The sequence below is a fragment of the Macrosteles quadrilineatus genome, unplaced genomic scaffold (assembly GCF_028750875.1).
Source record: "Macrosteles quadrilineatus isolate MER2022 unplaced genomic scaffold, UCM_ALF_1.0 Scaffold_8__2_contigs__length_117827958, whole genome shotgun sequence".
Classification (NCBI taxonomy): domain Eukaryota; kingdom Metazoa; phylum Arthropoda; class Insecta; order Hemiptera; family Cicadellidae; genus Macrosteles; species Macrosteles quadrilineatus.
This window is the reverse complement of record NW_026542601.1, coordinates 32,633,223-32,645,889: the sequence shown is the minus strand read 5'-3', so window position 1 is coordinate 32,645,889 and position 12,667 is coordinate 32,633,223. Positions and strand designations below refer to the sequence as shown.

The window sequence follows — 12,667 nt, the reverse complement described above, 5'->3', positions numbered from 1 at the left end:
AAGAGGCTGGTACATGAGGTGAAGAATCGACTGAGATTTATGGGGCCACAGCAGTATGAAATTACAAACACTTTAATGTTGTTCTAATATGATTCATTATATGTTTTTTTTATTAGCTTTTTTATTAAATGGTTTTCAAACAAGTTATAGGGACGCTTAGGTGTATGACTTACAGTAATACAAATTTATCATAACTGTTTTATATGAGGATTCTTTACAAATAATCCACTAATAAGGTCGCTTGTATGAACCAATTGATGTTCTTTCAATTTGCTTTCAGATACAAAGGATTCTTCACATGTGAAGCAGTTATAAGGACGCTCATTGCAATGAATTAATACATGATGCTTACAATTGCCTTTGCTTTAAGAAGGAGTTCCCACTGTAGTACAGTTGTGTTTATCTCCCGTATGAACCAAAATATGTTTTTTCAAATTATCCTTTGATTTGAAAGCTTTTTTACATGTATTACATTTATAAGGATGTCCATTGCCATGAGTTAATAGATGTCTTTTATAACTGTTTTTTAATGCAAAGGATTTTCCACATGTAGAACACTTATGAGGTCGTTCTTCTGTATGAACCCTTGCATGTACTTTCAAATTGCTTTTAGATACAAAGGATTTTCCACAAGTAATGCAAATATGAGGTCGCTCTCCTGTATGAACCATTTTATGTACTTTCAATTTGTTTTCAGTTACAAAGGATTTTCCGCATGTAATACACTTATGAGGTCGCTCTCCTGTATGAACCATTGTATGTAGCTTCAATTGGCGTGTAGATACAAAGGATTTTCCGCATGTAGTGCATTTATGAGGTCGCTCTCCTGTATGAACCATTGTATGTAGCTTCAATTGGCTTGTAGATACAAAGGACTTTCCGCATGTAGTGCATTTATGAGGTCGCTCTCCTGTATGAACCATTGTATGTTTTTTCAAATTGCTTTTAGATACAAAGGATTTTCCACAAGTAATGCAAATATGAGGTCGCTCTCCTGTATGAACCATTCTATGTTCTTTCAAATTGCTTTCATATACAAAGGATTTTCCGCATGTAATACATTTATGAGGCCGCTCTCCTGTATGATCCATTGTATGTACTTTCAATTTTCTTTTAGATACAAAGGATTTTTCACAAGTAGTGCATATATGAGGTCTCTCTCCTGTATGAAACATTGTATGTATTTTCAATTTGCCTTTAGATACAAAGCATTTTCCGCATGTAATGCATTTATGAGGTCCCTTTCCTGTATGAACCATTGTATGTATTTTAAAATAGCTTTTATATACAAACGATTTTCCACAAGTAATGCATATATGAGGTCGCTCTCCTGAATGAACCATTTTATGTACTTTCAATTTGTTTTCAGTTACAAAGGATTTTCCGCATGTAATACACTTATGAGGTCGCTCTCCTGAATGAACCATAGTATGTACTTTCAATTTGCCTTTAGATACAAAGCATTTCCCACATGTAATGCATTTATAAGGAGACTTCCCAGAGTGTGTCAACAAATGACTTTTTACATGATTTAGCTTATAAAATGTTTTACCGCATGTTAAGCATTCATATGGGTGTTCATTTGTATGTTTTAATATATGAACCTTCATTTGATATTTCAATTTTAATGATTGTCCACATATTGGACACTTATGAAAAAGCTCTTTGGATTGCTTTGGCATTTTTAGCTTTGCCTTTCTATTGTTGTGAAACTCAGATTATCAGAATATCTAGTAAAAAATCAGGTGGTTTATTGGTAATGTTAAATGTTTGAATCTTCACTCTGTTATTTCTATAAGTTCAAGGTACTACCGTGGAGGGAGGTGTTGTCCTACGTACAATCCAAATTAGGACTCGTTTGGCAATTGGTTCTTATTTCTTATGCCTGAGTTCTTCTATTTTCATTCCTGAAAGAACACAACTTTCATTAGACAAACACTATCACACATACAGAATTTATTATGACCAATATATGTATATACAAATTGTCTTAACAATTGAAGGCCTTTTTACATGTATTACAAATATAAGGATGCTCATTGCTTTGAATTTATATGTGTTTGTTGTAATTGCTTTTGTTTGAGAAGGATTTTCTACATAAAGTATTTTCCACTTATGAGGCCACTCTCCCGTATGAACCATTGTATGTTTTTTAAATTGTTTGTTTTTAGATACAAAGGATTTTCTGCATACAATACTGTTTTGAAAAGAAATGTTAAAAACATATGTTTTTTATGCATTTTAACTTTCTAAGACGTAACTAAAGTCTTAATTATTATAGGTAACCATGATAGGTAGCGTTATCCCTGGTTTAATATAGTGTACAGTACATTGCAGTACCAATTGACTGGCAAATGAGTAATCCAAAATGTAATATCGCATGCTGGCTTAAAGCCCTGCACACACCAGAGCGATACTCCGTGCGATACTGGAGCGGGCGCGATACTTTTTCTTGGAAATTCTCTTGCGATACCAGTGGTCCGTGCGATACCATGGAGCCTTATGGAGCCGCACACACCAGAGCGAACCGCGATACGCGATACCGAGGCGAATGCGATACCGTAGCGATAGTATCGCGGTAACGCTGCATGCACTGTTTGCAGCGCTGTATTGCGGCGATACCAATGTGGCCAAACGATGAACTACTCAGTTTTGTATTTTCTCTGTACGTGTAAAAACAACAACAACATGTCGTGTATCACCGAACATTTACTTGAAGTTGTTTATACATACTCGATGCACTATGATTTATATCACGTTTTAGCAACTAGAAATTAATTTAAAATAGGGTTCGTCTTCATTATTTGTTATTAAACTACGTTTTTCTGAAGAATTTACAATAGAATTCCCAAACATTCAGACATATTAGATTTATTAATTATTTTAACACTTAAACATTTGATTTGAATTATCAATAGTTTTTCCAGTGCCGCTGTCAATCCAATGTTGGGTGATTGCTGACAGAATAACGTATTTAATACTGGTTTGATGATGATTCAAATTACTATTTAATAGTTCATACAATATTGTATTAGCTATAGCACAGCATATTGTAGAGGTTTTGCTAGTCAGACTAGACGAACTAGAGAGATGGTAGGTAATGGTGATGGTAATGGAGGTGGGTGGAATGCTAATTGATCCGTCAACTCATTGAAAAATATATCTACATACCAGTCTTACCTTAATGTGATTGGGGAGCGAGCTGGCGTAGTGGTTATAGCGCGGGACTCCAGTCCCTGAGGTCCCGGGTTCGATCCCCGCCAAGTCACCAATGGATTTTATCTAACTGGTAATGCCGCAACCCCTAGGTCTAGCCTGAAGCAATGTGAACAACAATCCCAGGCTCGTGCCTAGCGTCCTAGGAAAAAAAACCTTAAAGTGATTGCTAGCCGTTCTTCGGCGCTCGCTTCACGGTAGTGGGTACTTTCCTTTTCGATAATGCCAGAAATCAAACTCAGCAACTCGTCAAAACATTCTTGATTAATTCCAGAATATGTAGAATCTTGTTTAATCTTTTCTTGACTGGGTCATGAGCGTATATGGTACTCGCCAAATCGCAGCCGTTCTTTATTTATGTCGTATACCCACATTTTCCTTGCTCTCTAATCTTCTATAATAGCACGGCTAGTTAACAGAAAGGCTTCTTCTTCATCAGACCATGTCATAGTTTTAAGTTTACACACAGTACAGTATACAAACACTAACTATAACACAACACTTTTGCAACTAGAGAGCCTCACAACCACCGCACCCTCTGAGATGTACTGGCTTTCCCGCGCGCCCCTTTCCCGCTCTGGTGTGGAAGCACCTGTTTTCGCTGCGATATTATCGCCCAAGTATCGCAGATAAAATTCTAGGAATAGTATCGCGCGTCCCCAGCGATAAAGTATCGCTCCGGTGTGTACAGGGCTTAATGATACATCACTATCAGCTGTATCGAAGTAAACATAAATCAGCAATAATTGGCTTCAAATGCTATTCTTATGGAGAACATTTTGGCTATATCTTATTTCCTGGTAACTTTATGGGAATTCTGATATTTTCCCCCGAGTCCCTGCGGCCAAGACCTTTAATTTAAGACCCCTCCCACTTTTCTGCAACTTACCAGACGTCCACAAATTCTCTAGTAAAAGATTTTCTTACGGAAATATATATAAAAATAAGCAAATTGTAAAAAAAAACACATCCCTACATAAAACTGGCCGTAACTAACATTGAAATTGTCTTTCTGATCCATACGGATGATGACTTATCAATAAGAGAGTATGTTTAATCTAAGCTTATACTCTACTTATTCAATTTCATAACAAAATATTCATGACATTAAAAACATAAACATAACTAACTGTAAACAATCCTACTTTGACAGTTCTCATTGCGTATCACAGTTTTTTGTTGCTGCTTAGTTCAAATTAGCTGTTTAAATAAATGTTAAAAAATAATAGTACTGCACCCTGTTGGTAAAACCAAAGAAAATATAACCTAAAGGTTTAAAATAAAATAAAATTTTATAAAATTTTTAAAATATAACCTTTAGGTTCTATTTTCTTTGGTAAAACTTATAACTTTTTTCAATTTTGTATATCATAGAAACAACTATTTTAGTTAAAACAGCTGACTAAATTCTTTAATTGCCTTTAAATATGAATATTCATAAGGTTAACATGGGGAACTGCAGAGCCTCTGGGGCAGAGCCCGAAAGGATTTTTGAGATAATAATACGTCTATATGTTAATCGGGAATGTGAGCTATCATCATGCCAAATTTCAGCCCAATCCGTCCAGTGGTTATTGCGTGATTGAACTTCAAACAAACACACAAACTTTCACATTTATAATACTGTATTAGTATGATTTCACTCGTTTAAACCACAACCAAGATATTTTTTACCTCAAATAGAATAATGCAGCTGTCTTGAAGACAGCTCATATATTTTTATTCTTGGATAAGACGATTCCAATGATCTCCAAGTTCTCTGTACTGCACGAAGCCTTACAGATGTTCAACTAACTCATCAAAGTTTGGACAGGTCCTTGCAAGATAATTCAAGCTTTTCATAATATTGTCTTAAAGTGACATATCTATGTTATTCTCCTTATCAGATTTGGTCTGCATACAATACATTAGTTGTTACACTCCTTGCGCTCATCATTATAATACTTCTTTGTTATGTTTCACCGTTTCACCTAAATTTGCCAAATAATATTAAGATATTTTTAAAGTAGTATAGCCCAATAGTAGAAAGAAAAAGGTGCAGAACTTGACAAGTGGGTTTTCTTATGGCAGAAGATTGGACAATCGGTCTAAGCCAGGGCAGGATAAATAAAGTACCAAAGTATTCTGTGTACTGATTTATGTTTATTCATATTTCTTTTACCTAAAATTTTTGACTATAAACGGTAAAAAATCAGAAGACGAAGTTACTAAGTTATTAAATGTCAATAAGTGTTTGGGAGCCTGCAAGAAGTTGATCTCATCTAAAGTATTATTCCACAGAAAAAAATACAGCTATACAGGGTGTCCCACGTAAGGTGTCTCAAATTGATTGTGAAAAAAAAAACTTCTTAACGTACAAGGGGGAAATAAAACTATTTCTCGCTAAATTAACTCCAAGAAATAACGTAAAAATATTTTTTCCGATACAGGGTGTGCCAAAAACTGAGGGTCATTAGTTCCAATCTCGGAATTTTCAAACGTAAACATATAAACATATGTCATGTGATACACCATTTTAAAGTTAGTTAAAAAAAATGTAACTTTCAGTTTAATTTTTCTACGTAATTAGATTTTTGTTGGCAGTTCAAACTGCAGTAAACTCGTTTTTATGCCAGAAGTAATATATTTACAACATTTGAAGAAAATTTTTGAAGCAGTTTTCGAGATCTTTGTGCAAACATACATACATAAATACTTATACCTACTATTGGAAAATTTAAAAACAATGAGCATTTGCAAATTTTCAAAAATCAAATTTTTGGAATTTTAATTATTTCAATATAAATTGTAGCATAACACAGTAAAGCTAATTTTATAACTAGTACGATAATTTTACCGGAGAAGGGCTAAGTGCATTTGTATTGGAAACACAGAGTAATAAAAACATATTAATTTTTTCCCAAAAACTGCCACCATTTTGAAACGGAAACAGATAATTAATTATTGCTTCCTGTAAAATGTTTGCCTATTAAATAGCTTTAAAATTATGTACGACATGACATATGAGGTTTTTTATGAAATTCTTTGACATTTCAATTTTCCGAGATCGGAACCAAATTACAGTCTTTGGCACACCCTGTATCGGAAAAAGATAAAAACATTTTTACGTTATTCCTTGGGTCGATTTAGCGGAGAATAATTTTATTTCATCCTTTAGACAATAATTTAACTTATTCTGTTATATGGATGTGAAAAATGGGTACCGTCCAAGAATAATGAAAAACGACTCATGGTTTTTGAAAATAAAGCCCTAAGAAAAATATTTGAGAGGGAGAAATGTGAAATTAAATGAAAAACGTTTATTTATCCCAAGAATCAACTTAAACGGAGAGTATGTGGCGGATAAGGAAAAATAGAGTGATAAGATCACAACGTACGTAAGCTACAACTGGAAGTAAACGTACATTGGGAAGGCCGAAATTCAGATGGACTGACCAAGTATTGAATGATGTTAGGACAATGGGTGCAAACATCAACTTGGCAGAAGACAGTTCGGATGGAAGAAGCTGGTACACGAGGCGAAGAATCAACTGAGATTTTTTTACAATTTTTGACTATAAACAGTAAAAAATCAGAAACGAAGTTACTAATAAGTTATTAAGTGTCAATAAGTGTTTGGGAGCCTGCAAGAAGTTAATCTCTTCTAAAGTATTATCGCACTGAAAAAAACACAGCTATACAGGGTGTCCCACGTAAGGTGTCTCAAATTGATTGTGAAAAAAAACGGCTTAACGTACAAGGATGAAATAAAATTATTTCCTACTAAATTAACTCCAAATAATAACGTAAAAATATATTTTTCCGATACAGGGTGTGCCAAACACTGAGCGTCATTAGTTTGAATCTCGGAATTTTCAAATGTAAACATATGTCATGTTGTAGACCATTTTAAAGTTATTTAATAGACAAACATTTTGGCGAAAACATAAATGAATGATCTGTTTTTGTTTCCAAATGGTGGTGGTTTTTTATTTGGCAAGAATCAATATGTTTTTAATTCACTGTAATTCCTTTATAAATACACTTAGCCCTTCTCCTGTTGAATTTTCTAACTAGTTATGAAATTAGTTTTACTGTGATATGTCACAAATAACCGTTTATTGAAACTAGATAACCTGTTGCTCAAAATCGAGCAAAACTGAAACTAGTGTAAAAAAAATTAACAAAAAACATAAACAGCAAGACTAATCAAAGAGTCACTATAAAATAATTTATATGACTGATTATAGAAATATAAAAATATTATGATGTAAAAAAATATAAAAGCAATCTACAATATTTAAATTTACATTCACTCTCATACTGCTTTGGTTATCTCTTAATGTATAGTAGGTGGGTGCACTCTATGAGCACGTAGATGTCAACCACACACTGTAAAGTGAGCTTTTGACCTAGTAGCTCAATTCCTCTCTTGACGCCAACCATCACTACTCTTATTCTAGCATTGTTAAATTATTTCTTTGATGTGTTCTGTTTTAAGCGTATTTAAATTAGGGGCCCCAACCCAAGTCTCCGGTTGGGAACATAAGAGAGTAAGCAAGTGGATCTAACGACAGATCTATAATGGATACGTGTTTAATATTATTAGTGTTGGAAAAAACTATACGATTTATTTGGCCAGGTGGTGCTTTGTTTTCAGCTTTAAAAATCGCTGCGTAATCTACACAGGTAGCACCATTGTAGCGAGGGAAGACACTTCTTCTGTCTCTTATTATGTACATAAGAATCTCACTTGACTCCTCGGAGCTCTCGTCCCTACATGATGTCTGCCACAGTCTTTAAAGATTTGCAAATGGGTTGGCATTGTGACCCTATTTCCCGCATATTTTTTCATTGCATTTTTTTTTTATTGCGCTTAGTTCTCCTTTGGGTTCTTGTGAAATTGTCGTACTTAATTAAATATCTGTGCATATTCAGGATCATCACCTTCTTGAGGAATTAGAAGACCCACTCGGTGGTAAAACGTGTCATGGATCTTAAAATTGTAGATCCCCTGTGGAACTTTCTCATCTTAATGAGCTTTGGAGCTGACCATGGTAAAGGCAGAACTGAATTGACGAACTTTATCCAAATAATTTCTGGATATAAGTCTCACAGTCCTATTTTCAGATTGGGATTTTCCATTAAGAACCCGAAGTTTATTGTGGTGAATTGCACAAATGAGGTAAACGAATTTTTCATTTATGGCAACAAAGAGTAGCCTACAAACTTAACTGTCTCGGCCAGTCTTTTCTTGCTTAAAAATATGTAAGCCACTACAATGTAAACATTTAACGTTCATTTGTCCGAGATTGGACTATCACAACGGTGGTACTACCACTATGTTCCCATCAAATTTTCAATTGAGAGGTTGATGCAAGCTGTCATGTTCGCGTTCCCTCCAGCCACTCACAGTTCTTCGTCATACTGGCGGCATTTGATTTTAAATTAAAATGAAAGAGGAATGTTATCCAAACAACAGAAAACACTATAAAGGAATAGGAATTTTGATACACATTGTAAATTACATGATAATATGGTAATGTAACGGATAACTGCCCTGTGAATAATCACTTTCAAACATTCACTTCATCACATCGAACTGTAACTACATGATAATCAGTAAAATACGATGTAAGGTAAATCAATTTAACCATAGACAAAAATAATTAAATATTTATTCTTAAACACTTTATTTCATTATGAACCAGACTTAGTTAACAGATTGAAACAAAATATAAATTCCAGCTTTGCTTTGGAAGTTTTAAATCCTGCAGTCTGTGGTTAACCTTAAAAACTATTTCAAACTACGTCCATAACGTCCTTTGTAAACAAAGGGAAATGAGTTTGATCAAATGTCAACAGATAGCGCCGCCTTCCAAACTTTAGCCCTTAAGTGTACTTAAGTGGTGCCCTTTCTAAATATTCTGAGACGTATTTGCACATCTACGTGAAAATACCTTTAATTTGACACCTCAAACTTTAAAATCCATCAAGCCGTTATTGAGTTATGACTGTGAAAAGAAAACTGCTTGCCTATTAATATATAGATAATAAAAAAAAAAAAAATTATTTATGAATATTTGCAAATGCCCATTGTTTAAAGTTTCCAAATAGCAACATATGTCATTGGGGCCATTAGTGTTAATAGTGCGGCCTTGGTTAAACCCAAATAAAATGCATTTGATATAGGAAAATTAGGTTTTTTATTATTTACTCAAAAACTAAAAGTTATATCAAGTAAGTGTAAACTACATAGTTGTTAAGAATTGAAAAACCTATAAAATGATGTGCCACTTGACATATTTGTCTTTTGTTTACTTTTTCCTTGTAATTTAATTCAACCAACATGGTTACTTATTAACCCCTAAGACTAATGTTAAGAAAATGTGATTTTAAGTTTCTTTTTTCTACATGATTAGATTTTCGTTGGCAATTCTAACTGCAGTAAACTCGTTTTTAGGCCAGAAGTAATATATTTACAACATTTGAAGAAAAGAAAATCTTCGATGCCGTTTTTGAGACCTTTGTGCAAACGTACATAAATACCTATTACTATTGGAAAATTTGAAAACAATAAGCATTTGCGAATTTTCAAAAATCAAATTCCCAAAAACTGCCACTATTTAGAAACGGAAACAGATCATTAATTTTTCTTCTTCTAAAATGTTTGTCTATTAAATAACTTTAAAATGATGTATGACATGACATATGTTTACATTTGAATTTTCCAAGATTGGAACTAATGACAGTTTTTGGCACACCCTTCTTAATCAGAAAAAAGTTAAAAAACATTTTTACGTTATGCCTTGGGTCGATTTAACGGAGAATAATTTTATTTCATCCTTGTACGGTAAGTCAATTTTTGGTATCAATTTGAGACACCTTACGTGACTATAACACACCCTGTATTAGACAATAATTTAACTTATTCTGTTATATGGATGTGAAACATGGGTATCGTCCAAGAATAATGATAAACAACTCATGTTTTTTGAAAATAAAGTACTAAGAAAAATATTTGGACCAGTGCAAGAGGGAGGAATGTGAATTGAAATGAAAAATGAAATGAAATGAAAAACTTTTATTTATCCCAAGAACTATAAACTAAAACAGAGAGTATGTGGCGGATAAGGAAAAATAGAGGGACAAGATTACTATGCACCGAACCGGATATTGTTGCAATGATTAAAGGAAGAAGGATAAGTTGGATAGGGTATGTGCTAAGAAGAGAGAAAGGAACAAGACTGTATGAAGTTTGGAGAGCTACAACTGGAAGTAAACGTACATTGGGAAGGCCGAAATTCAGATGGACTGACCAAGTATTGAATGATGTTAGGACAATGGGTGCAAACATCAACTTGGCAGAAGACAGTTCGGATGGAAGAAGCTGGTACACGGGGCGAAGAATCAACTGAGATTTATGGAGCCACGGAAGTATTATCCCACTGAAAAAAATACAGCTATACAGGGTGTCTCAAATTGATTGTGAAAAAAAAATGGCTTAACGTACAAGGATGAAATAAAATTATTTCCCGCTAAATTAACTCCAAGGAATAACGTAAAAATATATTTTTCCGATACAGGGTGTGCCAAACACTGAGCGTCATTAGTTTGAATCTCGGAATTTTCAAATGTAAACATATGTCACGTTGTAGACCATTTTAAAGTTATTTAACAGACAAACATTTTGGCAAAAACATAAATGAATGATCTGTTTTTGTTTCCAAATGGTGGTGGTTTTTTATTTGGAAAGAATCAATATGTTTTTAATTCACTGCGTTTCCTTTACAAATACACTTAGCCCTTCTCCTGTTGAATTTTCTTACTATTTATGAAATTAGTTTTAATGTGATATGCCACAAATGACCATTTATTGAAATAATAAAAAAAAAATTATTTATGAATATTTGCAAATGCCCATTGTTTAAAGTTTCCAAATAGCAACATATGTCATTGGGGCCATTAGTGTTAATAGTGCGGCCTTGGTTAAACCCAAATAAAATGCATTTGATATAGGAAAATTAGGTATTTTATTATTTAGACAAAAACTAAAAGTTATATGAAGTAAGTGCAAACTAAAAAGTTGTTAAGAATTGAAAACCCTATAAAATGATGTGCCACTTGACATATTTGTCTTTTGTTTACTTTTTCCTTGTTATTTAATTCAACCAACATGGTTACTTATCAACCCCTAAGACTAATGTTAAGAAAATGTGACTTTCAGTTTCGTTTTTCTACATGATTAGATTTTCGTTGGCAATTCTAACTGCAGTAAACTCGTTTTTAGGCCAGAAGTAATATATTTACAACATTTAAAGAAAAGAATATCTTCGAAGCCGATTTTGAGATCTTTGTGCAAACATACATAAATACCTATTACTATTGTACAATTTAAAAACAATAAGCATTTGCGAATTTTCAAAAATCAAATTCCCAAAAACTGCCACTATTTAGAAACGGAAACAGATCATTAATTTTTCTTCCTGTAAAATGTTTGTCTATTAAATAACTTTAAAATGATGTATGTTATGACATATGTTTACATTTGAATTTTCCAAGATTGGAACTAATGACAGTTTTTGGCACACCCTTTATCAGAAAAAAGTTATTTTTACGTTATGCCTTGGGTCGATTTAACGGAGAATAATTTTATTTCATCCTTGTACGGTAAGTCAATTTTTGGTATCAATTTAGACACCTTACCTGGCAATAACACACCCTGTATTAGACAATAATTTAACCTATTCTGTTATATGGATGTGAAATATGGGTATCGTCCAAGAATGATGAAAAACGACTCATGGTTTTTGAAAATAAAGTCCTAAGAAAAATATTTGGACCAGTGCAAGAGGGAGAAATGTGAAATGAAATGAAAAACGTTTATTTATCCCAAGAATTATAAACTAAAACAGAGAGTATGTGGCGGATAAGGAAAAATAGAGTGATAAGATCACTATACATCAAACCGAAAATTGTTGCAATGGTTAAAGGAAGAAGGATAAGTTGGATAGGGCATGTGCCAAGAAGAGAGAAAGGAACAAGACTGTATGAAGTTTGGAGAGCTACAACTGGAAGTAAACGTACATTGGGAAGGCTGAAATTCAGATGGACTGACCAAGTATTGAACGATGTTAGGACAATCTGTGCAAACATCAACTTGGCAGAAGACAGTTCGGATGGAAGAAGCTGGTACACGAGGCGAAGAATCAACTGAGATTTATGGAGCCACGGCAGTATGTAAATTACAAACAGTTTAAGGTTGCTCTGGTATGATTCATTGTACGTTTTTTTCAATTACTATTTTAAATTAAATGTTTTTTAAACAAGTTATAGGGACGCTTAGGTACATGACTTACAGTAATATAAATTTATCATAAATTATTTATAAGAGGATTCTTTACAAATAATGAGGTCACTCTCCTGTATATACCAATTGATGTTATTTTCTTTCAGATACAAAGGATTCTTC

At 33.4% G+C, this 12,667-nt stretch overlaps 1 protein-coding gene across 1 annotated transcript; it reads right to left on the bottom strand.

Annotated features, from left to right (window-relative positions):
- Positions 1 to 237: 237 nt before the first annotated feature.
- LOC129001780 (zinc finger protein 41-like) lies at positions 238 to 1,721 on the bottom strand. Its single transcript, XM_054429222.1, has one exon. The coding sequence runs from the start codon at positions 1,680 to 1,682 to the stop codon at positions 366 to 368; it is 1,317 nt and encodes a 438-aa protein (XP_054285197.1). The 5' UTR covers positions 1,683 to 1,721; the 3' UTR covers positions 238 to 365.
- Positions 1,722 to 12,667: the final 10,946 nt, after the last annotated feature.

Coding starts and splice junctions, on each gene's coding strand:
- LOC129001780 (XM_054429222.1), bottom strand. CDS start 1,682: ATGCCAAAGCAATCCAAAGAGCTTTTTCATAAGTGTCCAATATGTGGA.